Source organism: Penicillium crustosum, assembly GCF_028827405.1.
Source record: "Penicillium crustosum strain IBT 35664 chromosome Unknown utg000001l_segment0_segment0, whole genome shotgun sequence".
Classification (NCBI taxonomy): Eukaryota; Fungi; Ascomycota; class Eurotiomycetes; order Eurotiales; family Aspergillaceae; genus Penicillium; species Penicillium crustosum.
In genome coordinates this window covers 2,783,381-2,806,599 of record NW_026623122.1, presented here as the reverse complement: position 1 = coordinate 2,806,599, position 23,219 = coordinate 2,783,381, and the positions used below count along the sequence as shown (strand labels likewise).

Sequence of the window (23,219 nt, the reverse complement as noted above, 5' to 3'; positions counted from 1 at the left end):
CGAGCCAGGGAATAGACTCTGTTTATCGTCGAGGGGACCTGCAATATCAAACAATCAACACAAAAGGAACCGACAAGGTTTCCAGACTATGATTGACTTTGATTGGACTTACCCATGTGACAAGTAAGGCAATGAAGAACAACATAGCGTATTTCGTGTAGGCCCACGTAGCCGAATTAGCTTCCGTGGACATCGACCTCCGTTGTGAGTCCGCTCCATCCGGCCGCACGGTCTTGCTAGAAGTCTCCTGGTGAAGAGGACTGGGACCGACCTTTGAACTGGGACCTTGCATCGTGCTGGGTGTACCACCTCCCTCGATCGTGACCGAGTATGCTCTGAACGCACTACACGGCAGCCCGCGTGCAGCGCTCTCTGACAAGGACCGACGCTCCGGAGTAGAACAGGCGATCTCCCTGGTAACTTGAATGCCAGTCAACATGGCAAAGGGAGATTCTGGGATAAGATCCAAGTCGATGCCGCCGAGGTTCCGAAGCTGGCTCCGTTTCTGGTAAATCACCGACCCTGCACGTAGGTAGATGATAAAGGTGGCTGAGATAATGAGCCAGACTGGTCCGTAGAAGATGGCGATGCGGAGGAAGGACCACTGTACCGAGATCCAGCACCACAGCTGTCGGAGTGTGATTTGATTAGCACAGCTTGATTGAAGAGAGGGCCTTGGGGTTTTGCTTACGATGGCGGAGCCATATATCCTGCCTCGGGCTTGGGTCTGGATGAAGAAGTATGCGAAAGCTGGGATGAATGGAATACCGTAGCAGCAAAGCACATATTTCCATTCGAGCCGGCGTAGTTGCTCGGAGTCGTATTTGTGGAAGAAGGTTAGGTAGACATTGCATGCCATTGCGAATGTCCACAGCGCATCGGCTGGCATGAACCTATTCTTGCTTATTTAGTGGTTGTCTGCCAAGGGTGTTTAGTTGCCGAGTTGATACGAACCATTGAATCAAAAAACCCTGGAACTGGCATAGAGAACTATTGACCCCAGAATGAATCCCGTCTGCCGATATAATGGTGGCTATACTAGCCATGATATTACCCCATGATGCATAAAACACCAAGCGGTTGATCGGTTTACGGAACGTGGGGGACCAGATAAAAGTAGTGACTATAACAAAAGTTCCAACCAGGGAAATAGTCGAGCAAACACGCTCTGTGACTGAGATGGCCAATATTTGTTGTTCTGACAGCGTCATGGTATCATGATCTATGACCTAGTCGCTGCGAGGGTGGAGGGTTTCTAGCGCGGGAAGGTTATATCCAACGACAGATATAAACCGAGAGGGTCCTCGTGGCCCAAAAAAGCCAAGTTGGCTTGTGACAGATCGAGGATCCAGATGATCGTAGATCTGCCCGCCGGGACTTATTTTTGGGTTATGATTCACCTGGGAAATAGAAGGCAAACGGTTCGAGTAGACATGCCCAAAGCACAATACTACCTGCTTATTATCCGCAACGGGCAACAAAGGGAAAATAAAAAAGCCAAATGACAAATAAGACAGAACCAGCCCAATCAGCATATTGCTGTTATTCCCATCGGGTTATGGCTAGGAATATGTTAGCCTGATGTCGGGCCCTGCGATAAAGGGCGCGGTCCCAACAGTATTAGGTTCAACAACCGCCAAGAATAGGAGTAAGAGCCAAGCAGGGTAACTTTTAAATGATTTCCTCGTCTCAAACACCGCATGTAACAGGGATAAAACCGGTACTTCCAGGGAATGACATGCGAACGATTCCAGTTTGGGTGGTACGACAACGTGCAATCTCCCGGGATTTTGCGATATAAGTAGGGTATTGGACAAGGGACCAGTACTGGTCTGCGTAGACAAGCCTCGGAGGCATAGCCCTTGGGTTGCACTAATAATCAGAGTCGTTGTTTAGGTGTGCAGTCTTTGTCCCCGGCAGCTGTTGGGGTTCAACAGTTCTTGAGGATGAAGTAACCTGAATATACCAACCTTGGAAGGGTACAACGGTGACAATATTTTAGGGGCCTTGTGAAACCCTCAAGTTAGTTCCGTGTGTAACACTAGCACAACTGTTTCCCTCCGATGCTTTCACAGCTCATTAGTTGTTGCAGAAGACCAGATTGAAATACGGGTAACTGCATGTTTGAAAGATTTCTCCGAACAAGCATGGAGACATTCAAACACCAACGTAATGCCTGCTTGAAATGGTTGGTCTAGGTACCAACCGCCAGCACTTAATAATAAAGTGCAGTGCAGCAGCTATGGCCTTGCTCGTCCTGAGAATCCTTGGCCGGCGAACAAAGAACCGGCTGTAGTAACAAGCTAAGATATCCCCGAGGATTGCAGTTCCAACGGGGGCATTTGAACTAGGCCCAAGCGTTTGTTGCACATGTCTCGCTCTTTGCGTTAATAAATACAGCTTGGGGTGGATGGCAGAATTCATTTCTCGAGGAAGCTATTTAGAAGACAAGCAGAGGTTGATAGCATCTCGAGCGCTGCTCCAGAGCATCATCAAGACAACAGAACAGTGTTCCTAAGTCAAACCATCTCCAAGGCCAGATACTCCTTATCTTTGACAAAACTGGCCCAAAATCAACAATATCAAGCTAAAAAAAGAAGAAAAAAAGGCTGCAAAATTATCCATCATCGGGTATAACGCCGAATTCTCCCATGTCCAATTGTCTAATCGAGCTCGTCATCTCGTCATGCGCAGCCTAGATCGTTAATAGGCGGGCTGCGGGGGGATCATGCCTCCATATCCAGCCATCTGCTGCTGTTGGTGTTGCTGCTGCAATTTAGCCTGGATCTGAGGGAGATCATGGAACCATGGGTGCTGCAGGGCCTCGTTGGCGCTGATGCGCATCTCCGGACGGAGTTGGAGCATGCGGTTCAACAGATCCATCCCGATAGCATCCATTTGGGGGATGATCAGAGACAAATCCTGCGTGGCGTAGATTTGGAAGTCGGACTTATATTCTGGCAGCTGCGAGATTCCGGGCCATGTACGTTCGGATGGTGTGCCCATCAGACGGAAGATCTTGACCAATTGATCCTCGTTGGTTGTGCCGGGGAAAAGCGGACGACCCGTGTACATCTCGGCCATGATGCAGCCAGCGGACCAGATGTCAATGCTGGTGTTATAGGTGCGACTCCCGAGGAGGACGTCCGGTGCGCGGTACCAGAGAGTGACAACTTCGTTGGAGAAAGTATTGACGGGGATGCCAAATGCGCGAGCCAGTCCGAAATCACCTAGCTTGAGCTGGCCCTTCTTGTTGATCAGGAGGTTCTGTGGCTTCAGATCGCGGTGGAGGACTCGGTTGTCATGGCAGAAGGCGATACCCTTGAGTAGCTGGTGCATGAAGGATTTGACCGTGGCAGGATCCAGCTGTCCACGATCACCGCGAGTGTCCATGTATCTCTTCAAATCTCGGTCCATGAACTCAAAAACAAGCATGAGTTTGTTCTCCGTATGGATGACATCGTAGAGAGAGACTATACTCTCATGCTTCAGCTCCTTCATCAGCGAGATCTCACGGATTGCGGTTGACGGTGTGCCCTCCTCCGAATCCAAGTGAATCTCCTTCAGCGCCACCATTTCACCCGTTTGGCGATTGCGCCCTTTAAAGACCTGTAGTATTCTGCATCAGCGGTGAATGGGGGAGAGTGGCGATGATGATAGGAGCGGGGGAGAGAAGCGGAGAGAGATCGAGAGAGATCGAGACGTACAGTAGCATAAGTGCCTTCACCGAGCTAGAATAAGACGAATACCAGTTAGCGAAGGTCCAAGACCCGATAAGTAGAAAGACACACCTTTTCCAGCTGCTGGAAAGAACTGGGCTGCTGAGATTTGTCCATTTTCTGTGGAGCTTTGGAAGCCGGTGGCCCCGATGGTTTGGGTTTAGAATGGAAGAGAAAGTGACCAGGAGAGACCAAGTTTGAGGCGATCTTTAAAGGGTGGGCTGCAGGATCCCTAAAGTGCTCCATGCTGAGACGTGAGGGAGGAGCCCCGCGCTGAGCGGCCCGGGACTTATCAGACTTGGCCTCTTTTTTTTTTTTTTGGCCTGAGGTAGCAGGCGCTTATTCTTTTCTACTCTTCTTTTTTATTTTTTATTTTCCTTATAATTGGTATATTATTTCACAGTGGTCTTGATTTCATTATATTTTCATCTCATTTTTCTAAATCTATAGATTGACTGGTAGTTGGGATACAACGGTCGGGAGGACTGACTGGGATGGATGGCTACATCGGACATGAGCAGTGGAATCATGTTCAATATTTCCAAAAAGTACGGCTTCATTCCTGACGCCACCAACATTGACAATGCCAATAGGCATGCCTCGTTTATGTGCTCGTTCCACTAGGCGCCACGCCGAAAAAGTCGCTAGGCTGGTACCCAAGATGAGTAGCCGCCCAGCATCATCAATGGCCTCTTCAGCCGCTGTCTTCACCAGTGGATCGATATTTTCACCAAACATGATCACTGCTGGTTTCAAAATGCCAGCATTTGAATTTGCTGATAATGCCCCGTCGCTATCTACCTCTACAGTCGCCTTCGTGCCATCGCTCAGCGTGGGAGGGTTCTCCAAGCAGGTCGGACATGAAGGATAACGGAAAGTAGAATATGGCGCTTCAGCGATATCAACGTCACCATCCGGGTTAAGCTTCAGGCCTTTCCGCCGTTGCTCCTCCGGGTTATCGGTGTTGAGCGCACCCGCTGCAACCATACGAGCTAAAAACTCCGCCCAAGCTGGATTGAGCCTCTCGAGCGACGCTTGAAAGTCAGCGCGGGGAAGTTGGCTTCGACAGCTCGTGCAGACGACCGATCGCAGGTATCCGTGCAGTTCGAGGGTAGACAGTTCGGGATGCGCTAGGGAATGAAACGAGTCGACATTCTGTGTCACCACGGAACTGATGTACCCTTTTTCGCCGAGACCCTTAATTGCCCAATGAGTCGAGTTCGGTTTTGCTTTCAAGAGTCCGGGCCATCCTATGAAGCTGCGGGCCCAATACCGCTTGCGCGACTCATGGTGGGAGATGAACTCGTGGTAGTAGATTGGACGATAGGATTTATTTAACCGGTATGTACCCTGATCGCCTCGATAATCCGACAGACCAGACGCGACGGAGATACCTGCGCCAGTCAGTAGTACCGTCTGGGAATGTCCCCCCCCACATCGACGCCCCGGAGATTTGAGGATGGCGGCGCAGTGAGGAAAGTGCTGATAGCATCAATTGCCCCTGAAAGTGTTGTTGCGGCCCGAGGTATTATAATAGCAGGTGGTAATTGTCCCGTGAAGGGGATCCGAATGGCAGGCGTCGTCATTGAAGACGCACCATTATACGTCGACGGTGTGTCTTGGCAGAAGGAGAGTGGATGTTCTCCAACGATTGCGTAGTTGGATCCTTGGCGGGTACTGCGTAAGAAGGTATCAAAGATTCAAGATTCGTCAAAAAGATTATACTACCTAAGTAGATTAATATGAAAGATTGATAAAGAAAGATTCTGATAGGCTCCGGGGAGTAGTCCGAATTCAAGGGGATCAATAGGAATCATGGAGATGGTCAGAGGAGAAATGCAAGCGTGCAGATTGGATTGGAAACGGAAAATCAAGGGAATTGCCGGATGACATGAACAGCCCACCTGCACCTAGAACACCTCGTCTTTTTAGGATTAGAGACGTAACTAAAAAAAACTAAAAATTGTCTTAACAACAACAAAGACCCCTAACAAGGCCACTCTGTCCAATCCTTTCATTTTGTGCTCGCGTGTCCCAGACGCGATGCCGCTGACGCAGCCCCTATGCAGGCTTCGCCCTCTCCACTTAAGGGTTTCCAGTCTCAGATCTCTCACTGCCCAGCGGCGTATACTTACTTCCACTCGTTTTATAAAAGACCCTTCTTCCTTCATTTTTCATTCCAGACCTCGTTCCATTCCACGTCCGGCAACATCTTTAGCTATGACACAAACTAGGGATCATGGCCATAGCCATGGTCACGGTCACCACCATCACCACGACAATACCTACCTAACCTCCACAAACAAGCACGATGCTGGTGTTCGTATTACGCGGATTGGCCTCGTCGCAAATTTGTGCATGGCAATTGGAAAATTTATTGGCGGTTATATGTTCCACTCTCAATCTCTCATTGCCGACGCCTACCATGCGCTCACCGATCTCGTCTCCGACTTTTTGACCTTGGGAACTGTCGCTTGGTCACTGAAACCCCCGAGCGAACGATTCCCCAATGGATATGGAAAAATCGAGAGCATCGGTGCGCTGGGAGTTAGTGGGCTCCTGCTCTGCGGAGGAGTGTTTATGGGTCTCAACGCGGGACAGGTTCTGCTGGCTCAGTTCTACCCCGACGTGGCTGAAACAGTAGCTCACTCCGGAATTTTGGGACATGGTCATTCGCACAGTCATGGACCAATTGGTCCTAGCATCCACGCGGCGTGGATCGCAGCAGGCTCGATTGTGGTCAAGGAGTGGCTTTACCGTGCTAGTAAGTGAAGAGATGCAGGGAACTGGGTGTTTATATCCATCAGGTGACTAACTTTATTTTAGCCATGAAGGTTGCCGAAGAGCGCAAGTCGTCCGTGCTTGCATCCAACGCTATTCACCACCGTATCGACTCCCTGACGAGTATCGTCGCCCTTTTCACAATTGGAGGAAGCTATGTCTTCCAAGACGCCACCTGGCTGGATCCAGTTGGCGGAGTTCTGATCTCCTTGATGGTCATCAAAGCCGGTTGGGGCAACACATGTACCTCACTTTTGGAGTTGGCGGATACTACGGTTGATGAGGAAGTCCGACACTCTGTGGAGGATGCTGCCTCCAAGGCCTTGAATGATATTGAGGATGGACACGAAGTGATTGTTCGTGACGTACAAGGCATGAAATCTGGTCAAAACTACCTAATGGACATTGAGTTGGCTGTGCCGGGGGCCTGGGCTATCAGTCGGTCGCGACACATTGAAGAAGCCGTTCGTCAAGCTGTTGGATCTGGAGTTCGTGGTGTGAAGCGCATCAAGGTCCGCTTCATTCCGGTGGAAGATCAACACCTCACGTTCTCAGATGAGTTCGTTGCGCAAGATGTTAGTGGTGACCCGGAGACACCCCATGCTCGGAAGCAGCAATAGGGATAGAGTTATGCAAATGATACCCTTGGATATGCGATCTATGTGTATAGATTGGATATAGAACAAGTCCACCAGTCTACAATATAACAGATATAACATACAACATCGCACCGAACATAGTACAGAGTATATAGTGGGGCAGTTCTATTCTACCGAGAATTTAGCAGAGCTACAGCTAAAAAGAGCTATTTACCCGGTTAAAACCTTCTCGGGCTTGACTTGACATTTTTGGGAGAATCATAAGCTTGACCTAATTGGTTCTCGGTATTCACTTTCCACTTTTTCAACTGTATTTGGTATAAAAGAATAATAGAAGATGCGAAGTCCACTATGGGAACCGGTTATAGTCATTTTACATCATCGGTTCATCCCACCTGGGAATATTGCCGCTTGCACTTGTACACTTCTTTTCCCGGATTCATCCCTTGATCATTCGATTATTTTTTGCCTAAATTTGGAAGTATCCCAGGAATTCCAAGAATCCCAGGAATCCCACTGATATTTCCTCTTACTCTATTGCCTGGAATTGTATCTCTTTCACCATGGCGTCAGATACCCCTCTCTACATTGGATTCGATCTCTCGACCCAACAGTTGAAGGGATTAGTTGTCAACTCCGATCTTAAGGTGGTTCACGTTGCTAAATTCGACTTCGATGCCGATTCGCAAGGATTCCCAATCAAGAAAGGCGTTCTGAACAACGAAGCCGAACATGAAGTCTTTGCCCCGGTCGCTCTGTGGCTGCAGGCATTGGACGGTGTGCTAGAAAGCTTGCGCAAGCAGGGCCTTGATTTCCGCCGTGTGAAGGGAATTAGTGGCGCGGGACAGCAGCACGGAAGTGTATACTGGGGACAGAATGCGGAGTCGCTTCTCCGCAATCTAGATTCCAGCAAGTCCCTCGAGGCACAGCTCGAAGGCGCTTTCTCCCACCCATACAGTCCCAATTGGCAAGACTCGAGCACCCAGAAGGAATGTGACGAGTTTGATGCTGCTCTTGGCGATCGCGAACATTTGGCGCAGGCCACCGGAAGCAAAGCGCACCACGTAAGAGGCCCTCAAAGTCCAAGTATATGCGGGGCAAGCATGCTGACACTGTCAATAGAGATTCACAGGTCCTCAAATCCTCCGATTCACAAGGAAACACCCCGAGATTTATGAGAAGACCTCGAGAATCTCATTGGTTTCCTCTTTCCTGGCGTCGCTTTTCCTAGGCCATGTAGCCCCATTCGACATCTCCGATGTGTGCGGGATGAATTTGTGGAACATTAAGAAAGGGGAGTACGACGAACGTCTGATTCAGCTATGCTCGGGGGTTTTTGGGGTTGAGGATCTCAAGAAGAAGCTCGGCGAGGTACCGGAAGATGGAGGTCTGCACCTAGGCTCCGTTCATCCCTATTTCGTGGAGCGTTTCGGCTTCAGTCCCGATTGTACAGTTATTCCAGCAACTGGTGATAACCCGGCGACCATTCTTGCACTCCCACTGCTGCCATCAGATGCAATGGTTTCGCTCGGAACATCTACTACCTTCCTCATGTCCACCCCCAGCTACAAACCTGATCCGGCCACACACTTCTTCAACCACCCTACCACCCCCGGCTTGTACATGTTCATGCTGTGCTATAAGAATGGTGGCCTGGCCCGCGAGCACGTCCGAGACGCGATCAATGAGAGCCTAAAGGATACCCCTGCCCAGCCCTGGGCCAACTTTGACAAGGTTGCCCTGCAGACTGCCCCATTGGGTCAACAGAATCCATCGGACCCAATGAAGATGGGCCTGTTCTTCCCGCGGCACGAGATCGTACCAAACATCAGTAAGGGCCAATGGCGTTTTACATACGATGCCAACACCGGAAGTCTGAAAGAGACGACCGATGGATGGAACGCGCCGCAGGATGAGGCGCGCGCTATCATCGAGAGCCAGTTGCTTTCACTGCGCTTGCGGTCTCGAGACCTTACCCAAAACCCTGGCAATGGACTTCCTTCCCAGCCACGCCGAGTTTACCTGGTTGGTGGAGGGTCTAAGAACAAGGCAATTGCCAAAATTGCTGGCGAGGTCCTTGGTGGCGTTGAAGGTGTATATTCGCTCGATGTTGGTGACAATGCCTGCGCCCTGGGTGCGGCATATAAGGCTGTCTGGGGTATCGAGCGCCAGCCCGGTCAAACATTTGAGGACCTGATCGGACAACGGTGGAACGAAGATGAGTTCATTGAGAAAATTGCGGAGGGCTATCAAAAGGGGGTGTTTGAACAGTATGGCCAGGCCGTCGAGGGCTTTGAGAAGATGGAACTCCAGGTTTTGCAGCAAGAGGCTGACAAGGCCAATTGAGGTGGAACCTGAAAATAATATAGACATAAAAAACATCGGACTAGAATTATCCTGGCATCGTTTGAGCTATTTTAAAGCTGTTATTATATAGCAATGAGTATAGCGAGTCGAGTACATATTGTATGTTGTTCCATCAATAAAGCTCCCATAAAGCTCCCGCTCAAAAAAACAACTGTGTGCAAGCCCCCTTGCCCTATTTAGGAAAACACAAAGAACATCACATTTCAGTCAAAATCCCCTCAAAGGTCTCTACTCGATATACTTGAGACATTTGATTCGCAGACTTGACACTCTCTTGGCAAGCGAAGGCGGAAACCTGGTGCACGGGACCGATTACGATATCCAGGTTGAATGCCCGCAGGTGATATCTCCTCCACCGAAAACAATTTTAAATCAGCACACACCTCCCCTACGTTTTCATTTCCCTCTCTCCTTCCCACACCTCGAAGGGAGACTGGAAGATGGAAGAACAGGTGAGTCTTCTAATTCTGTTCAGCACACTCGCAACCCAAAAAATTTCCAATACCCCAAACACCGCCCCTCCCCCGCCGTTTCAATCAACCCCTCCGATACCTTTTCCTCAGCTCAAAATACAATATGATTGACACATCCTAGGTAGCAAATGCAATTGAGATTGCCTGGAATCCATCCTCCGACCAAACCCTAAAAGCGCAAGCTTATGAATACCTCAACCAAATCCGCTCCGACCCCTCCGGGTGGCAGGTTTGCCTCTCTCTCTTCACCAAAACCCCACAACAGCCCGAAGTCGTACGGCATGTCAGTCTCGAGATTGTCAATAATGCCTCTCAGATCGGCTTGATCGATCCGGCCTCGCTCGGCGTCGTTCGAGATAGTGTGCTAGCCTACATTCGCCAGACCTACGGCCCGGAGGCCACTGCCACCCCCGACGCTCATTATATCCAAAACAAAATTGCCCAGACCGTTACTTTCCTCTTCTCCTCCCTCTACGCGAACGGATGGGAGACTTGCATCGACGATCTACTGAACCTGACCCACAAATCCACGGGCCGGGATAACCAAATCGGTGTTATCTTTTACCTGCGTGTGCTAAGCTCGATTCACGAAGATATTGGCGATTCGCTGGTTTCAAGGTCTCGTGTGGAGCAGGACAAGGCGAATGCACTGAAGGACCTGATCCGTGAGAGGGACATGCAGAAAATTGCCAACTCCTGGCAGGAGATATTGGCGGTGTGGCGGGAAGGTGATGATATGATTGTCGAGATGTGCTTGAAGGCGGTCGGTAGCTGGGTCAGCTGGATCGATATTGGTCTTGTTGTGAACCAGACAATGTTGGATCTGCTCTTCCAGCAGCTTGGACGGGCCGAGAAACAGGACCTTCGGGAGGGAGAACAGCGGGTGCGTGATGCGGCTGTGGACGTCTTCACCGAGATCATTGGCAAGAAGATGAAGCCTTCGGACAAAATTGAGATGATCGCATTTTTGAACCTCGACTCCATCATCACGCAGCTATCTAACAGCCCCCCACTACGGGAGAGCCGATTCACATTCAAGTACGATACTGATTTGGCAGAGACGGTTGCCAAGCTTGTCAACAATACAGTCGTGGATATTGTGCGGGTATTGGATAATGATGCTGGTCCCGTCAAGGATCAGGCAGAGAACCTTTTACAGGTCTTCCTACCGCACATTCTACGATTCTTCTCAGACGAGTACGATGAAGTCTGCTCGACTGTTATTCCTTGCGTCAGCGACATGCTCACCTACATCCGGAAGCTCGCGAAGGCAAATCCAGCCCTTGCAGAGCGAAACAAGTCCATCCTGCTTCCGATTTTGAAAGCCATTATTGCGAAAATGCGGTACGACGAGACCTCAAACTGGGGCGAGGAGGACGAGCAGACAGATGAGGCAGAATTCCAAGACTTGCGCAAGAGACTTGGTGTTTTGCAGCAAATAATCGCCTCGGCCGATGAGCAGCTTTACATCGATGCAATCTCGGAGGTGGTGGGGACAACCTTCCAAAAACTACGGGAGTCTGGTGGACAGCTCGATTGGCGTGACCTAGATCTCGCTTTGCACGAGATGTTCTTGTTCGGAGATCTGGCCGTCAAGGGTGGCAGTCTCTACCTGAAGGGCGCCCCTATTGGCATGGCTGCGAACCGTCTCATCGAGATGATGCTTGCAATGGTAGAGTCCGATATTCGATCATTCACTCACCCCGCAACCCAACTTCAGTACATGGAAATATGTGTTCGTTATAGCTCATTCTTTACCCACCACTCTCATCTCATCCCCGGAGTTCTGGAGAGCTTCCTCCAACTTGTGCACCATCCTGTTCGAAAAGTCAAGACTCGTTCGTGGTATCTATTCCAGCGGCTAGCTAGACAGCTGCGTAGCCAAATTGGCAACGTGGCACAGAATGTTGTAGAGGCATTGAGTGACTTGTTGGTTATCCAGGCCGAGGTGCCTTCGGAGGGTGATGACGGCGACGAGATGTCTTCCGAGGACCATGAGGGCTCCGCGGACGCAGTATTCAACAGTCAGCTGTACCTTTTCGAGTCCGTTGGAATCATTTCCTCGACCCCAAGTGTCGCTGCAGACAAGCAGGTTCTCTACGCCCAGTCGGTGATGAACCCTGTATTTGGTGACATGGAACGTAACCTCGAAGCCGCCAAGGCCAACGACCAACGTGCATTGCTGCAGATTCACCACGATATCATGGCTCTAGGAACTCTCGCCCGTGGTTACTCGGATTGGCAGCCTGGTACCAGTTCTCCCTCTGCTCTCCCGGCGCCAGAGGTCTCGGCGGCTTTCGCCCAGGTGGCTGAAGCGACCCTGGTTGCGCTTGAGTCTCTCAGTTCCTCATTCAATATCCGGACTGCTGCTCGCTTTGCGTTCTCGCGGCTCATTGGTGTTCTGGGCGCGCAGATTCTTCCTCAACTGCCCCGATGGATCGATGGGCTCTTGACGCAGACTTCATCCCGCGATGAGATGGCGCTGTTCCTCCGCCTTCTAGACCAGGTCATCTTTGGGTTCAAGGGTGAGATCTATAGCATCCTCGACACCCTCCTGACTCCTTTCTTACAGCGAGTCTTCTCTGGCATTGCCGATCCGACAACCGGAACCGATGACGAGATCCAGCTTGCTGAGCTGAAGCGAGAGTATTTGAACTTCTTGCTGGCTGTGCTGAACAATGATTTGGGCGCTGCCATCATTAGCGAAAGGAACCAGCCCATCTTCGAGACAGTGATCACCACCATCGAACACTTTGCTAAAGATATCGAAGACTTCACAACCGCCAAGATGGCGTTCTCCGTCTTGGGCCGTATGGCAAGCTGCTGGGGCGGGCCTGACATTGCCCCTGCCCCTGCTAATGGCACCGCAGCTGTCCAAGTCGCACTCCCCGGCTTTGGTGGATTCATGATCACCCGGTTTTCGCCTCTGTGCTGGGCACTCCCCACGACACCATCCTTCAACTCGAAGGATGCACAAGCTAAGCAGGTCCTTGCCGAGGCCGGTGCTTTGCAACGCACCATCTACTCTAAGACAGGCATGGAATATGCGGAATACTTGCGCAACCAGGAACTTCCCGGCATGGGCATGGGAGCCGATCTCATCGAAGAGTTCCTGACTGCAATGAACCAGCTGGACGTGAAAGGGTTCCGGCAATTCTTCCCGGTATGTGCTACTATCTTATACTCCTAATGTTCTCGACTCAAGTGGAATTAATCTCACTAACATGCATATTTTCACAGTCATTCATCCAACGATTGAGCGCATGAAGTTTCCTTTTCCCCTCTATCTGCTTTCTAGATTCCCCCATCCCTTTTCCATATTTACGTTTTGACGCGACGAGGTGACGTCTCTCCTCATGTTGCCCTGTGACTTCGCCATCTTCTATACCATCTACTCCATCCCATCCCAAGTATTCCGATACCGATACCAATACTTGCCCAACTTGAACCCCAAGAATAGTGCTGGATCAAACTCTCGGGGGCAAATCAGAAAGAACAAAAAGAATTTACCTGATTTTCAAAAAGTTTCGAGTATATAGCTTGTTTCTTGATTCCCGTTGATCTCTTCTGCTCATGGTGCATTCGCATTGTGGTGTTTCATTTGTATCCCCCGCCCACCACTCCCCAGCGTATTTTTTTTCTCCTGCCCTTCCTCTCTCCTACCGGCTTTATAAGTAAGACCGAAATGGGGTTATTTTTTTTTCTCTCGTGGCTTCGGCTGATTTCTTCCAACTTCAATGGGTGTGAACTGGATCCAGTAGGTAGATCATGAAATGAACGGGTAGAGTTGCCCTAAATAGTTCGACAGCCTGTGTACAAGTGTAGTCGGAGGTGTCTGCGTCCACGGGTATGTTGCCTCTATTTTTAACGACTTAAGCCAGATGCTATACGAGACGTTATATGTAAGATACTACGATGTCTTTTTCGGATGTTCTTATTAAATGTATACGGTGTCCTATAACTATGAGAACATAGGTCCCACCGACATTAACAACATGCTCATGCTCCACAAATACGCCCTTTGTCTGTGGAGCATGTTGTCAATTTCGGTGGGACCTACTCCGTATAACCTCTATAAATAATCCGTATTGGCAGTGTCTTAGCACATTATTAATCGCTGGGATAAAAATAGCATCAGTTATCGTGCTAGTGCAAGTTCCGGTGTGTCAAGACACTATCTAGCTAATTTGGCACTAAAACAACCTTATCTCACCTTCTAACATTTATATTCAGGATTGGAACCTTCAAGAGATACATTGAAGTTCTGATAGCCAATCCCACAATCCAAAATGGCTCAGAATTACTTGACCGGCGCTTGCTTGTGCAAGAACATAGCATACCGTATTATGTTGCCCGCGTCCGAATCATTCCCTAAGGTATAGTTTATTGTTTATCTCCATTTATCCGATCAGACAACCCCCGTTCACCTATTGACAATGCCACCAGGTGATTATCTGTCACTGCACCAATTGCAAACGCTATACCGGTTCCAGCTTCTCCGCCAATATCATCGTGCCACAATCTAGTCTGGAGTACACCAAGGGGTCACCCAAGTTGTATTCGGATCGCAGCGATAAGGGCGGGCTGGTATTGCGCGAGTTCTGCCCTGATTGCGGTACGCCATTCACATCACGATCAGGCGATGATGAAGAAGTCGTCGCGGTGAAGTCGGGAACACTTGATGAGGAGCACCGACTTAATTGTGCGAAATTGGCAACGGAAATCTACTATCATCGAAAGGACAAATGGGTGGATGATATGGGAAATGAGGACGTTCAGAGGATCAATGGTAGCATGGGCGGTTAGGGAGAAAAAGTACATCTCCTGGAGTATATATGAAGCTTCAGAATCTGGGTGTTCTTCGGCATATTCTGCGCAAGAGGCTTTTCTATGGCTAGGTAACCTTCCAAGGTGTGATACTAGCGGAATTCGACCAATCCTAACATTTGCATCATCCCCTGTCATCTCGAATTGCTTTTCTAGTGAACATAGGCTGAGGTCATAATGATCCCTCTACATATTGGAATATCCATAAATCCTCGCTCCCAAATCTATCAAACATCTAATCATCACTTCTAGTTTTAAATTCACAGGTTTCTAGCTAGATAAGTCTCATTATGGTGGGTGAACATACTTGTGCCTGCGTATCTTGTGGAGTAGAGTTTTGCCCTAAGCCTCTTTGGATGGCAACCTACCAAGCCTGTGAGTTTGACCCTCATTTTATTATAATTACTCCCTTGCACCGAACTCATCTGTCCTAGTGTATTCGACCCGAAGCGGGACCCAGTTATCAGATGTTCATACAACCGAGCATGACTGGGTGATGGAAGAAGGATTCGGTGATGTTAAAAAGCTTGGCCATTGGTATTTCATACAGGAACGACAGTCCCCCCAAAGCTTTCTTGATGCATGAGAGCTGCTGGTTCCTCTTGGTTCAGCATTTTGAAGGGGAGGACATCGATTTGGACAGGCTTTTTGCCGTCTCTAGGGAGATTCCTCATTTGGGAAGAGGAGATACCTGTGAGTGAAGATGACAAGATTAGTCCCAGCTTTTTTAACAGATCTAGTAGCACACGTAGGGTCATTGCAAATGCGATTTCGATTTCACCCTTCAAAACGACCCATTATCAAGGGGCTTCGAGACGCCGCAAAACAGTTTCCAAAGATGCCCAACACAGCAAACAGCTCTGACTCTAAGAGTAGTGTTGTGCTCCACCCTGATTGCTTTGGAAACCTCCCAATTGAGATACGACTTCAAATCGCAACTTACCTTCCTACTGTCAACTTCCTACGTCTACGACAGTCATGCCGAGCAATGGTAGTTGTCTTTGAATTCCAATCATTCTGAAGTCCCGATTTTCCGTGAATGGGGACCGTGGGTTTCCGAACTCCCTAGTAACAAATCCCAGGAAACATGAGAGCAGGGACTGGCGACTCATATACCGCCGTACCGCAAACGTTGACCGGTCTCATGAGCACCTCTGGGCGGCACAGCGGCGGTGGAGAAACAACCGATGGCTGAGAGAAAGATATTCGATGATTAGAGCTTCGAATGAACAGATTGTCTCCAACCAGGAGTTACTTGGCGAATTATGCTGGAAGGAAGTTTCTTCTGGACTCCGATGTGATAGAGATGGCGTAAAATTGAAAGAATAGAGGAATTGCCAAATATGCGGGAGAAAGCATATCCCCCTTTCTCAAGTCGTTCTGTTAGACAGCTCTATCATCGGCTTAGGTGAATCTATCACACACGAGGGAACAGAGACCTATGTTACTGGTTTGGACCTGCTGGATGCAGATCCTAAAAGACCAAACCTGATTCTTGGGTATCGGCTACCAGAGCAATCCGTGACAATCAATCTCTATGGTGAACAACTGATAGGATTTGCAGTCAATGTGGGTGAAGCTGTAATCCATGCAATACGTCCCATTTTCAAAAAGAACATCACCACCAGCTGGATAGGCCTCCCAAATGGTAGCGGGATCGGCACGACCACAATGGTCCTTGGGCAAGGTATCAAAGCTATTCCATGAAAATTCGATGTAAGTCACGTACATGCCCCAGCCAAATGTGCAGCATAAGGTAACCTTAAGTTATTATTGCAAGATGATTGGTCTATCCATAGCATAGGACCTAGGCACGAAACGTCTTCACTGCAGTTTTGCTACAACCTGCCCCTGGACTGGCGAGTTACAAACTAGGCCAAAAATACCACTATAACCGAGTATTACGCTCAGATAGTCCAGGCTCCGATATATATAGCGCGTGTCATTACACGTTTCTCTCTATCTAGAAATGCCACAGTTCGTGACCACTTGGTTCCAGTGAATACTACCAGAGTATTACTATTTTGCCCTAAAAGATAGACTTTGATAGTGCTACATATGAGAATAGCCGGCTGCTCATGCGGTCTCTATCCGTGAGTATTCCAATGCACTGGTTCATTTGAACAAGGATATCGGGACTTCATACGATTCTTCTATATTATCTTTCGAGGTGTGTTTTCAGATGAGCGTATTATCATGTCTGCACCCGTGAACAGATTGGAAAACTGCGGATTCCGTCAATTTCTTTAGAGAAATACATATCTGTCATCCATACTATACCTCGCTGTACAGGTTGATTTCTGTTACAAAAACCAACAGAGTAAAAGAACTTCAATTGTTGAATTAAGCATTTACATATTAGAGACAAACAACAAGAAAGACGGCATCAGACAGTAACCATATACTTCCGAGACTTCCGGCGTAATGAAGCAAGCCGTTCTTCTTCAACGTTCTCTATGTTGCACTGGTTAATCATCATAGGTGGCCGTACATAGTACGCCTCAAAATCCGAGGGTACTTCCAGAGTATCAAACCAATGCACGTAAGAGTGTATGGGGATATACATCCATCCAACCATTTCCAGTTCATCGTCTGTCTCACCATCATGCCACTCTGGATGTATCTTGTATGTCCTTTCCTGGGGGGTCAAATTACCCCACGGCTTGGACAAAATCTTAACAACAGGACCGTGAAAGGAATCCTTGAAAAGCTCAAGCGACTCTAGACAGAAATCGTCCACAAAGAGGCAGAAGTTATACCGTGTGCCGAGAAAATACTGTGGACCCATCCCATGAGTATCATTAAATAGAAGATGTTCGAGTATTTCAGGGCTGGCGACGATCTGAGGTAGTTGGTCTGTAACCCATCCGTTGAAGTGGTCGCGAATATCGTGAGATGTAGCTCCATTGAACTTCTCGATATCGTCATTGATGACCAGCCGATGACGTGGCAGAAGATCCATTCGCTGGTTGTGTTCAAGGTCGTTTTCGATATTTTCTCTTAGGTGTTGAAGTAAGCGGCTCCACGCGCTCTCGTCCTTATAAGAACAGCGGTAAACAGAGAATCCCCAGGGTAAACCGCGCTTTTTAGAAAATATATCGGAGAGGGAAGCATCGATGTTCTTGAAATCGTCATATATACCGCGCGTCTGCTGATATTGTCCCGTGCTAGTGATCCTATGGACGCTGGTTGGAGAGCTCCGTGGTAGACAGCGCCGGGGCAAGACCGCGGATATATGCCTGAAGACAGAATGCCGAAGCAACATGGATCCGGGTTGAGATCCAATATATCGGACAAAATGCCTTCATTCTAGGAATTATAGAAAAAGAGACTTGGGTATTTAAGCCAAAAGGGGGTTTGCGGGACTCTTGGTTTGATGTCTCACCAACTGGCCAGTAGCCAACCTACAACATACGATCTCCACAATTGTGGCTTCAGTGTTTCTCACGAGGCTTGGTGTCAAAGTACTCCTGTCAATTAACTCGAAAATTCGGTCAGTCACCGGAACCCTTGGAAGTGGGAATTTCTGCAACAAGCCAAGCTGCACATTTAATTCAAGGTGCCCACCCAGAAAATCCCTCATGAAGTTCAAAGCCGTTGAGGCGTTGAGGCTTCAACAACACAGGGCCGATGCATGTTGAAGGTTGTTGTCCTCGGCCGGCATTTTAATGCGGATGCAGGCACTTGGAAAAAGCCCAAGCACAGACTGACATTTGATGACACTGGAGTCTCCACGCATAAGTACGACCAAGTCAGGTCCTATAGTCGGCCAGAGAGAACGAGCGCCAAATGGTTACTTCTTTGAGCCATGTCGAATAAACAGTTGCGGAAACTTCGAAATAATCTTTTGCAACGTCATAATGAATTTTGGCTTCTATACGCGATAAAAAGCTGGCTTATAATGGAAATGCCAGATGGGCAGAGATTCACATATCATTCACATCCTGATAGCGCACCTCCCAGTCGTGCGAAAATCGTAAGCGGACCATTTTGCTACAGTTGATTCGACCTGACCGCTGAAGAGATTATAGGAGCAGCAATCCAAACCAACAGGATGAAAAACACCTCGCGATTATGATGGCGTGGAGCAGAAACGGCAGCCAATTGAACAAAAGCCCCCCACGGTTGAGCCACTGATCTGTCAGGACAATATCTGGGTCTGGGATCGACTGGCTTGGTACATAAGGCAGAGTGGTAAATCGAATGACGGCTGCTTTCCGTCGAAGCGAAGGTGCATATCTCCGACACGTTTCAGAGGCACTGATACTACGTGTTTCCAATATTTGGTAAATTTTGGCTGTCTTTTCTTCTCTAGATTAGTGTCGACCTGTCGAGTTCAGGAAATATACCTAAATCCAACTAGATCCGTTGGATCCACCCCCCAATAGAGTAGAGGTAAATTTGTCAATCTAACTACACTTCTCATCCCCTGTAGGCTGGTGCTTTCTTATATCCTTCCACCCCATTCCCCATGCCACACAAAAGCAGCCGACACCTATACCAGCCGACAAATAGAAGACATGGTCTATCCCCCGAGTATAAGCGAGTAACACTCCTGCCAGTTTATCCTTTGAAACTGCGCTCCGGATCGCTCCAGCCCCAGCAGAAACCACGGCTCCGGAATCCACGGACGGAGCATATACCGCCAGGTTGGACTTCAAGCTGTTGATGAAGATGGCCTGTCCCAGGGTCAGAAAGATTGCCTGGCCAAGAGTTTGGCTAAAGAGGAGCAGAGAAATGGCGATGGGGGTTTCGGCTTTAGGGAGGCTGGTTTGGACTGCAAGGAGGGGCTACACTCGAATGTTATTATAGATATGCATATATATGTGGAAAATGGTGAACTCACCGCCTGAGTACCTAGGCCCCGTCCAGCTCCGATCAGGATCTGGTATCCAATCCATGTTCTTGTTGGTGTCGATGATGAGAGAAGAGATAGCATCCCGTTTCCAAGTGATAATAAAGCCCCACTACCGATACTAAACGGAAGATAGTAGCCCACCTTTCTCACTGTATGGCCATTAGAAACAATGCTATTTGCGGAGGTGGGAGAAATTTCTTACCTAAAAAGCCGGAGCAAATGACAAGAATCAACTGACTGGTGATGCTTGGGAGTGTAGAAACACCACTTATCATCGCGGACACTCCCTTCACCACTTGGAAATAAAGAGGAAGATAATATGTTGCGCAGGCATTCATCCCACCGAGAAAGAACATAAAGAGACAGGAGAAATGGACTATTCCCTGAGAAACCATGTAGAGAGGGAACATGGCGTCTCTACCAGTGCGGTACTCCCACCCCAGAAACAAAATGAACATGGCGCCTGAGCCGCAAAACAGACCAATGACTGTCGCGCTATTCCAAGGATATTGGTTTCCGCCATAATCGAGTGCCAGAAGGAGCTGAATGATGGCCGGTGCGAAAATGGAGAATCCGATCAGATCTAATTTCTCTCGGATGACGTGAAGGGTTGGTAGAGGGCTATTCGTAGCTCTCGGTTCTGGAAGAGTGACAAAAAGCAAGACAAGAGTAATGACGCCACCGATTGGAAGGTTGATGTAGAAGCCTACAGAATGGATAATTGGCAAGAGGTTCCAGACAAAGAGACAAACACAGAGATAGTACTTACACCATCGCCATGATACATACTCCGTTAGCGCCCCTCCAATCAATGGTCCGAGGACAAGGCCGAGCTGAGCAACTGGAAAATTACGGGTCAGAGGAGATATCCTAAGGTGTATCCAATTGGCCTACTTACTCGCCAGCAAGATGGCCGTCATGGCTATCAAAAATTAGTGTTATTTCAAAAAGGAGGCAAGATTGTATGATGCATACGTGCTTGTTTCTTCGGGGGAAAGGATCTCGTAATAATTGTCAAGGCACCATTTTGGATACCTGAAGCTCCGATGCCTGCCAATGCCCGTGCAACAATGAGCATTTTCGAGCTAGATGCCAAAGCACAAATCAAAGAGCTGACCATGAAAATGCCCAGCAGCACAATGAACGTTTTCTGGTTAATATTAGCTATTTTCGCCAGCAAGACAGTAAGATATGTGCCAGCGTACCTTCGTGTTGAAGTGTGTGTATAGTTTCCCTGTGAGTGGTTGAAAAGATGCACTGGATAGAATATTAGTGGAGTCTTCATTTTTTTCTCCTTTTCTCTTTTTCAGGTTTGAGTTTTGAATTTTATCTTTCATCAAGTTTTATATGTTTTTAACCTTTGAGATAACTAGATAGTGATAGCTGACATACCTAGTAAGCTGATATGCACTACCATACCATCCCACATCAGAAAGAGAATGAAATTGGCTTGTGATTTGGGGAATTGCCTATTATGACATGTCATCAGTCAAGAGGAACATATACCTAACTAGGAGTCCCTAGTATCTCAAAGCAAGCTTACCGGGGCCACTATAGAAGTATCAATAAGCACAAGAAGGACGGCAGACGTCAAAGCCGACAGCAGCAACGCAAGCGCAAAGCCAGTGATATACTCTTGTCGCTCTATTTCTGGCTCTTGCTCTTCAGCCGTATCCATTCTGCTATCCTGTCCCCTCGATGCTACAAGCGTCTTCTCTTGTTGGCTGGGAGTCGGGAACTGGGAAGTATCATCATATGCCTGCTTTTCCATTTCCTTTGGTGGGCGTAGCGATATAGTTGTTAAGAGTTCAAGGAATCTGTCGTCAATCAAAGATGAAGGGAATCAAGGGAGGCAGTCTGCGCGCGCACACGTGACCCCCTCTTTATTGATTCTTGCAAGTTGTAGCTAAATTGCTAAATTATAGTAGGGGGTAAGGAGCGGAAAATGGAGAACAAAAAAAGAAAGCGTAGAGATTTGCACGGTCCCATTTGGGTATTTGAAACGATGCATTGTTGTAGCTCCAAGGGAGTAATCACCAATTCGCGTAGACCACGACATAATCAGCATTCCAGCAATGAGAGATTTCACTGTTTAAGTTCGAAGGGTTTAACCGGAACAGTTCTTTGCATCTTAGATAATTTACCCGTCTAAAATCTATAAAATTATTGAATTTTTTGGTGGAGAACACAAGAGCAAATATCAGACCCACCGATAATCTTTTGTGGCGGTACCATAGTAACTAGTGCCATCTAAGCTGTGAGACTAGCGTTACGAATGGAGATGCGTCTCCACTAAACTCCCTAACGCTGCACAGACACAGGAAAGTTCAATAGTCTGGATAGATTTTTTCGACGTGTCTACCTCAGCCGCTTCCACTACACCAGATCGGAAATCAGTAATCAGAACAGATATGAAAGGAAGGAAGAAAAGAACTTCTGTACGCGCGATGCTGAAGGGTAGTTCGATAATTAAGGTTCCAATGAGGGCTGGAACTCAGCTGTACAGGATAATGGACTTAAAAAGGTAACCTCAGTTGCATGTTGCACTGCAGAGTGGTTTCTTAGTTGTACAGGGTAGAGCTTGCAGGATTTATAGATTCATGACAGGTGGCCACGTCGGCTCAGTACTAATCTAAAGAAACCTCGAATTTCATTTCTCTCAACACCAATAAGCCTGAATCCCACGAGAGAAAGATATCCAACTTAAAGGTGCTTTAGATAATATATTGTGACGGAAAACTCATATTTCAGTAACTATAAAGTTTGATACCCTACCAAACACCATGTTACTTCAAAGTTCAAATATTTTGGTTACAGCCGTGCCAAATTGACCTCGCCGTCCCATGGAATAATCTTCACTAATATAGTTGCCTGCCCTTCCAACTTTTCGGGACTGACCGATATTTTCCACCTCCACAGTCGAGCCATGTCTCCCCTCCTGATGGTATACGAAACTTCAAGTCCAGTTTTTCGGTAGTAATTCAAGACGGTGGGATGCGTGGTAGTACTCGCGCCCAACATACGTGTCCGGAATTGATTTGATCGATGCCCAGACGGGCGCTGAAGCTGAGCTTTGTGTCGCTTTTGGAACGTCTGTCTGTCCTCGCTGACAGCTGCTCGCTCAGCTGTGGCAAAGGCCTCTAGAATCATGCCTCGTTGCCGATGGTGAAGAGAAACAAACGAGGTTCCTAGGAACCAAGACGATTCAGTACAGTCGTTTTCATTGTCGTGGTACGGTTCGTGGTGACAGCGCGGTCCGTAGAGACTTGAAATCAATGCCCACTCATTCTCCCATACCGGAGTCTGGAGGGCACCATCATCTGCTCGGGGAACAGCAATGATGACTCTAAAAGCAGGCTCGCAGAGCAATGAAATCCATTCTGCTTCGGACATGCTTGCTTCTTTTTCGTAGGATGACCCGAAGCTGTCAGGGGCTGTTTTAAGGGCGTTCAGGCGGAATTCGATGTATTTAGGACCCCATTGTTGGACACTCGCCTCGTCGTGGGGCAGTATTTCGAAGTGGTATTGCGATAGCGGGGGCATGATGCGAATGACTAGAATCAGGTTTTGCCTGGATCAATGATGAATCGTCGGG

At 48.3% G+C, this 23,219-nt stretch overlaps 10 protein-coding genes across 10 annotated transcripts; 4 read left to right on the top strand and 6 right to left on the bottom strand.

Moving 5' to 3' along the window:
* Positions 1-46: 46 nt before the first annotated feature.
* N7487_001057 (putative cAMP receptor-like protein) lies at positions 47-859 on the bottom strand (the record flags this gene model as incomplete). The annotated part of the gene is made up of 2 exons (XM_056868805.1): positions 47-628; positions 692-859. 2 exons carry the CDS (start codon positions 857-859, stop codon positions 47-49), a joined length of 750 nt encoding a protein of 249 aa, XP_056733589.1.
* Positions 860-2,703: 1,844 nt separating this feature from the next.
* Positions 2,704-3,965, bottom strand: N7487_001056 (cyclin-dependent serine/threonine-protein kinase phoA; the record flags this gene model as incomplete). The annotated part of the gene is made up of 3 exons (XM_056868804.1): positions 2,704-3,609; positions 3,708-3,731; positions 3,792-3,965. The coding sequence occupies 3 exons, from the start codon at positions 3,963-3,965 to the stop codon at positions 2,704-2,706; spliced, it is 1,104 nt and encodes a 367-aa protein (XP_056733588.1).
* Positions 3,966-4,163: 198 nt separating this feature from the next.
* N7487_001055 (putative SIR2 family histone deacetylase) lies at positions 4,164-5,319 on the bottom strand (the record flags this gene model as incomplete). Its single annotated transcript, XM_056868803.1, has 2 exons — positions 4,164-5,135; positions 5,317-5,319. 2 exons carry the CDS (start codon positions 5,317-5,319, stop codon positions 4,164-4,166), a joined length of 975 nt encoding a protein of 324 aa, XP_056733587.1.
* A 443-nt stretch (positions 5,320-5,762) lies between these two features.
* On the top strand, positions 5,763-7,224 carry N7487_001054 (cation diffusion facilitator family transporter; the record flags this gene model as incomplete). Its single annotated transcript, XM_056868802.1, has 2 exons — positions 5,763-6,483; positions 6,546-7,224. 2 exons carry the CDS (start codon positions 5,763-5,765, stop codon positions 7,118-7,120), a joined length of 1,296 nt encoding a protein of 431 aa, XP_056733586.1. The 3' UTR covers positions 7,121-7,224.
* A 438-nt stretch (positions 7,225-7,662) lies between these two features.
* N7487_001053 (xylulokinase) lies at positions 7,663-9,445 on the top strand (the record flags this gene model as incomplete). Its single annotated transcript, XM_056868801.1, has 2 exons — positions 7,663-8,163; positions 8,222-9,445. The coding sequence occupies 2 exons, from the start codon at positions 7,663-7,665 to the stop codon at positions 9,443-9,445; spliced, it is 1,725 nt and encodes a 574-aa protein (XP_056733585.1).
* Positions 9,446-9,906: 461 nt separating this feature from the next.
* On the top strand, positions 9,907-13,206 carry N7487_001052 (Ran GTPase-binding protein LOS1; the record flags this gene model as incomplete). Its single annotated transcript, XM_056868800.1, has 3 exons — positions 9,907-9,918; positions 10,061-13,102; positions 13,180-13,206. The coding sequence occupies 3 exons, from the start codon at positions 9,907-9,909 to the stop codon at positions 13,204-13,206; spliced, it is 3,081 nt and encodes a 1,026-aa protein (XP_056733584.1).
* A 1,022-nt stretch (positions 13,207-14,228) lies between these two features.
* Positions 14,229-14,745, top strand: N7487_001051 (GFA family protein; the record flags this gene model as incomplete). Its single annotated transcript, XM_056868799.1, has 2 exons — positions 14,229-14,315; positions 14,386-14,745. The coding sequence occupies 2 exons, from the start codon at positions 14,229-14,231 to the stop codon at positions 14,743-14,745; spliced, it is 447 nt and encodes a 148-aa protein (XP_056733583.1).
* Positions 14,746-17,152: 2,407 nt separating this feature from the next.
* Positions 17,153-17,728, bottom strand: N7487_001050 (uncharacterized protein; the record flags this gene model as incomplete). The annotated part of the gene is made up of 1 exon (XM_056868798.1): positions 17,153-17,728. One exon carries the CDS (start codon positions 17,726-17,728, stop codon positions 17,153-17,155), a length of 576 nt encoding a protein of 191 aa, XP_056733582.1.
* A 1,447-nt stretch (positions 17,729-19,175) lies between these two features.
* N7487_001049 (MDR family MFS transporter) lies at positions 19,176-21,395 on the bottom strand (the record flags this gene model as incomplete). Its single annotated transcript, XM_056868797.1, has 9 exons — positions 19,176-19,556; positions 19,613-19,773; positions 19,827-20,330; positions 20,394-20,465; positions 20,523-20,546; positions 20,600-20,774; positions 20,830-20,881; positions 21,017-21,093; positions 21,168-21,395. The coding sequence occupies 9 exons, from the start codon at positions 21,393-21,395 to the stop codon at positions 19,176-19,178; spliced, it is 1,674 nt and encodes a 557-aa protein (XP_056733581.1).
* Positions 21,396-22,435: 1,040 nt separating this feature from the next.
* N7487_001048 (uncharacterized protein) lies at positions 22,436-23,167 on the bottom strand (the record flags this gene model as incomplete). The annotated part of the gene is made up of 1 exon (XM_056868796.1): positions 22,436-23,167. The coding sequence occupies one exon, from the start codon at positions 23,165-23,167 to the stop codon at positions 22,436-22,438; it is 732 nt and encodes a 243-aa protein (XP_056733580.1).
* Between the last annotated feature and the right edge of the window lie 52 nt (positions 23,168-23,219).